The 6,000-nt window shown below is 29.7% G+C and overlaps 1 protein-coding gene across 1 annotated transcript in view; it reads right to left on the bottom strand.

Annotated features, from left to right (window-relative positions):
- Window positions 1–705: 705 nt before the first annotated feature.
- Window positions 706–6,000, bottom strand: part of LOC132736306 (sacsin-like) — a 71,845-nt gene continuing 66,550 nt past the window's right edge. Inside the window, exon 13 of the mRNA XM_060723409.1 lies at window positions 706–3,796. Within this exon, the coding sequence (XP_060579392.1) occupies window positions 3,626–3,796 (171 nt within the window). The 3' untranslated portion in view covers window positions 706–3,625. The remainder of the gene's footprint in view (window positions 3,797–6,000) is intronic.

Genomic DNA, 6,000 nt, shown 5'->3' with positions numbered 1-6,000 from the left:
AGAATTTTCGGACGGGGGATATCAATGCAGCTTTGAGTTTTGTGCTTCCTTTCTGTCATTTCCCTAACTTAAAAAACGTAAAAACCATACCGTTATATTTGGCAGCAACACCTTAACTATTTTAAAGAGAGATAAATTAAAAGGTAAACAAACATAGTTATTTTTCTTGCATATTGTCAACCCTTTAAATATTTTCATCAAGAAGAGAACATTTTAAACAATTTTTGCCATTAAGAAAATATTCATCAAAATATCCAGAATAGCTCTTGAGCTTTTTCAACACAAGATGACAAAACTGTCAAAGGCAAAATGCTACGAAGCATCAATGAACAGGACAATTCTGCTAATATGCACAGTTTCTATTGACTGTAACGGTTCGTATGAGTTTTCGCTGATATCCAGTTGATTATTTTTGATAAATAATCCGTACAAAAATGACTGCTGAAAACTCGGCTTAACTGTGTAATATTACTGGATCGTAACATGCTATGACAATGCACTTTGGTGATCATAACTTCCTTAGGAGTTTTGACGAAACCCTATCAGGCGTTGCCAAAAACATATTCTGGGATTTCAATTGATACATTGTGAGCTTTAACTTAAGACTTAAATGCGTATCCAATTCAAGTCAAATACTGTTTTACAAATTTAATAAAACGTTTTTTTTTAAACTGTTTATTTTATTATACACTCAATTAAAAGAAACTAACTAGGTTCAGTATTCCAAATTTATTAGTAGAGATTATGTACAACAATATTTTCAAAACATTTATAAAGACCAAATAATTAGTTTGATTAAGTTTTGAAAGGGCTCGCCTCTAGAAAATAAAGTTTATCCCTTGAAATTAATTTTAAATCAAAGTGTTAAAATTAAAAATGTTCTTTTCGAAAATGACAAAAAATGTAAATTGTTAAAGGGCTCGCCTTTACAAATATAAAGTATATCCCTTGAAAAATATATATAGAATAAAATATAAATCATTAGATGTAATAAATTATTGTTATCGAAATATTCATTTATATATTTCGATGATTTTAAGGGCTCGCCCTTATTATAAAATGTTATAATAAAGTGTATCCCTTGTCATGATAATAACAAAACTTAACAATAAAAGTATATCCCTTCAGCTTAATTTTAAAGCTTTAAATACCGGAATATTTAATGAGTTTAAGAGTTCCATCCGAAAATTACCAAACAAATAAACCGTTAAAGGGCTCGCCTTTACAATAATAAAGTATATCCCTCGAAAATTATAGGCATGTATAGAAAAAAATAAGTATAAGATGCAAATATCTTTTCATCAACATATACATTTCGATGAATTAAAGGGTTCACCCTTAATACAAAATGCAGTAATAAAGTATAAAAAATTGTTTAACATGTTATAAAAATAATCATAATGATTAAAATTAACTATTTTAATTGTGAAAGAGTTCCTTCCAAAAATGACCAAACAAGAAAACCGTTAAAGGGCTCGCCTTTACAATAATAAAGTATATCCCTCGAAAAAAAAAATAATCATAATCATGAAACATAATTTCAGCAAATTATTCTTAAAGGGCCATACAAAAGACTAATACTGTAACTTGGCCCATACTCACTTATTGCCTTAAGGCTATGAAGTGTCTTCTATAAAGAAGAGATTGTCGAAAAGCTTGATAATATATATACATGTATATACAAAAAATTCTGGCTTTCGTTAAAACATTGTAAGCTAATATTTTTATTAGTCCTAGTCTGTATTAGTTTTAAATGTTTGCATTCAAATTTTACAATAAACATAATTTTTGGTACATACTTAAATGATTATAAAAAACTACACTCCTGTAGTATACTAAGTTTGGGCATATTTTTTCAAGAGCAGTCTTCAGGACTTCTTTCAGTGTCTGATAGCATGAAAAGAGAAGGTCTTTAAAATTCAAAACCAAATTGAATAGTTATGTTATGCAAAGGCCCGACAGTATTGTCATACATAGGGAGTTAGTTCATAAAATAAAATCATTTAAAAGGAAGTCGTTAAAAGTGGGAAAAAAGTTCAGAATTGTAGGATTCCATGTTGTTTATTTTGTCAACAAAACTAAGAAAATGACCTATTCTACAAGAAAAGTGGAGTGGTCAAAAGAATCTGACCAATGCTGATGCAGACGTAAACACCAAAGCCCGGTGTCGGTGTCGCTAGTTTTTGAAAATTCTAGCTAAAATTACAAAATTCAATCTATTTACAAAAGGGTAATTTGAAGCTTTAACAATGAAAAGTTATCAAAAACACATTTTCAAAAAGTGGCTAAAACAACATTCTTTGTTCTTGTATGCAAATACAATTAAGGATTAATACATTATATATACAAAATAATTGTGAAACAACACGTTTAAAAGTAAATAATAATTTGATATGGTATCAATGTAGTATAAAGGCAGACGTTTTTTTTTTAAATCCATGCATTACTTTAAAATGGCTATGCAGTCTCTATGTCACATGGCTAGAATTATACAAGCATATTATGTTTTAAAACACAGCCGAATATCACAAAACAAAAAATTACATCACTTTGAATGAATTATGTACATTTATCTTTACTCTTTGAAAACATTTAACTCACCAATGGTGTAATTACCGTATTTTATTACACTCAAACATAACAAAAATACTTAACAAAATATCACAAAAATATATCAAATTATCCCCATTTGCCATATTTACACAAAAATGCTAATTTACACAACTTAAAATGTTTAAAGCAGTATCTCATTATCCGGGGGGGGGGCACTCATAGTTGAATAGCAGCAAGTAAAATGAATCAAAATCAGAAACATTTAAATCATATCAAGTCATGGAGGCATACATAGTTATAGTGAAACATTAACAAATATAGATGCAAGAAATAAAGGATAATTTTCCTTTTGCACAATACTAAAACATATTAAATTAATAATTCAACTGTTTGAAAGTTTTCAATAGTAAATGCTTACATGACCTTTTTAGCATATATATGCTTCATACAAATAAGCATGCTTGACTTAAATATCTTATGATAAAAACAAAAGCTTTCAAGTAAATAAATAAAACAAATACAACATAAATATAATAGAAATAGCAGTTGAAATGAAAAATGTTTTCTAATTGTACAAAGAAAATACATGTATGTATATACATCAATGTGTGAAGAAAATGCATAAATAAATTTGATGCAAAAACAAAATCAAAATATAAATGTTATTTATATAACTAAACATACACTTTTATTGTAATTGGATTTCAACATAAAATTAACTTTTTTTTCTTTTTTTCTTTTTTCATTTACCAACCCTGCAAAGGTCATATGACAATTTTAAATGATTAAACATAAATGTTACTTCATAACTATACAAAGCCTTTGGAACCATGTATATATGTATATATGTGTATTTCCTTTCGTACATTAAATTCATGCACATCTCTCATAGGTCAATGACAGTTATTTTAATATGATAACAAATACACATTTGTTTGATAAAACAATAATGTCATTTAAACAAAACAAAATAACTTGTACAAACACATTAGCTGCACTGTTCGTAGTTGAAAGTAAAAGAGCAAACATCAAAAAAATGTGTTTTCACAACAGAATGTTAAGGTAAAAATAATTAATCATGAATGATGTCTGATGTCATGTCGAGTATGCGCTTTGTAATGTCAATAGCTTTCGTGGCCATATCAGATCCAAATAATTCTGCAGGTATCCGAGTACATCCAGCAACAGCATCAGGATATCTCATGTATGAGTAATTTCCTGTCATGCCTTCCAAATTATGTGCCTACACAAACAGTATAAAAACAGCACAATAAAAAAATATTACAAAAACCAACAAAATAGCATTATTGGAAAAGTAAAGTGGTGGAAAAGTTTTGATTATCACATGGTTTTAATAAATCTTTAAAAAGAATATTAAAGAAAAGAAATTAAAAAAAAAAGAAATTAAAGAAAAGAAATTGAGTTTTTTCCTTTTTTATTTTAATATAACTGTCTTAATAGTACTTTTTGTTTTGTCTAAGGATGGACAAAACTTTCCATAAATGAAAAGTTTAAGAAACAATCATTTGTACATGACGGTTAATGTTATTTAAAGGTCAAGGTCATATCTAAATTACCGGTATTCAACTTGTCCGTTTGGTCACAAGTGTTGTTTTGCCCATGTATGAATCAAATACATACATAAATAATTAAATTACAGCAATTTAACCGAAATTCAATAATTTCTTGGTCATCCATAAAGTTGTTTTGTCCAATTATGAAGATAATAACTTCATCAATTATCCAGTTAAATTCAATTATATCAAAAACCAATAAAAATTCTATAATTTACCCTTGAATGACAAGGTTCAAAATGAGCCAAGGTCAATTTCAGTTTGATAAGGTCTTATGCTAAACAATGTCTTAATATGAAGTTATGGAAGAATATTAACGCCAAAATTACATCTTGCTTTCTTACGTTACATCGTGCTTACTAACTTATACATCTTGCATTCTGACTTGTACATCTTGCATTCTGACTTTTACATGTTGCTTTCTTACACGCACATTATGCTTTCTGATGTGTGCGTGTTGCTTAATTGTATGTTGATATCGTTATTTAACGATCAATTATTATTCATTTGTTGATCTGGTATATTAATTCAATAACTTAACCTGCAACTGTTTGTATTTGGGTCTATTTACCATGAATGACGAATGTCATAAGGTAGAATGACGCATAGCCGAAAGCCGAATGCAGCAAGCATAATACGACGCGACATCTGGTGTAATAATATGTGACACCCAAATTATGCTAACAGGTGGCGCTACAGTTATATTCTCGGTAAAGTCCGTATTGCGGTTTGGATTCAGTTCCTTCGTTTTAAAATTTCCGTTTCCACTATGTAGGAAATAAGGTAAACATATATACAAAACGATTTGACCAATTTTTGTATTTATTACTGAAACTCTGTGGGTCAAATTATATTTCCAGCTGACAATGACAAGTTAGGCTGAAGATGCCTTTTTTATAAAGAAAACTACTAAAAAGGCATCTTCTATCAACAAAATAATTATAAAATAGAACAGTTGTTCAAAGTGCTTGGGCCATAAAAAGAACTTCTTAGTAAAATAGTTCATCCTCTTGAAAAGTTCCTAATTTTTGACATGGCTTATCTCCATCTACAACATTTTTAATGTGTTTTTATTAATTTGGACATTTTCTTGCCTATTTTCAAACTAAATTTGTAGATTTTTTTAAATTCAACTTGTCAAAAAAAATCATTTTTCACTAAGTTGAAATTATTCACTAAGATGCTTTATGAATACGGGACCTTGTTCACAGTGTCAGCTTAAAACTGAATTGAAGGAACTGCTGCCAAAATCAGCTGCTTCTGAGAAAAAAATGTCAAAACTGTCAATCTGTGAGAGTGCAGCTTTAAGACGAATGATTTCATAATGTTAATTGATGAGTACATAAAAACAAAATGTACAAAAAAGATCCCAAGAAATGGTTATAAAATGAATATTGCATGTTGGGCTGAAGATTACGGTGGCACAAAGGAGACTTGTGTATGTTTTTATTTATCTCGTGCGCACGAGATACTATGTCGTGGCCACGAGATACTTTGTCGTGGCCACGAGTTACTAAGTCGTGGCCACGAGATAGCTAAGTCGTGGCCACGAGATACTATGTACGGGGTAATAAGTCGTGGCCACGAGATAGCTTAGTCGTGACCACGAGTCTTAGTAACTCGTGGCCACGACAAAGTATCTGGTGGCCACGACTTAGCTTTCTCGTGGCCATGACTTAGTAACTCGTGGCCACGAGATAAATAAAAATACACACATGTCACCTTTGTGCCACCGTAGAAGATGCCTTTTTAGTAGTTTTCTTTATAAAAAGGCATCTTCAGCCTAACTTGTCATTGTCAGCTGGAAATATAATTTGACCCACAGAGTTTCAGTAATAAATAAAAAATTGGTCAAATCGTTTTGAATATATGT

The sequence above is a fragment of the Ruditapes philippinarum genome, unplaced genomic scaffold (genome assembly GCF_026571515.1).
Source record: "Ruditapes philippinarum isolate M1 unplaced genomic scaffold, ASM2657151v2 ctg1732_1_1_1_1, whole genome shotgun sequence".
NCBI classification, from domain to species: domain Eukaryota; kingdom Metazoa; phylum Mollusca; class Bivalvia; order Venerida; family Veneridae; genus Ruditapes; species Ruditapes philippinarum.
The sequence above is the reverse complement of the archived record's forward strand: the minus strand, read 5'-3'. Positions and strand labels throughout refer to the sequence as shown.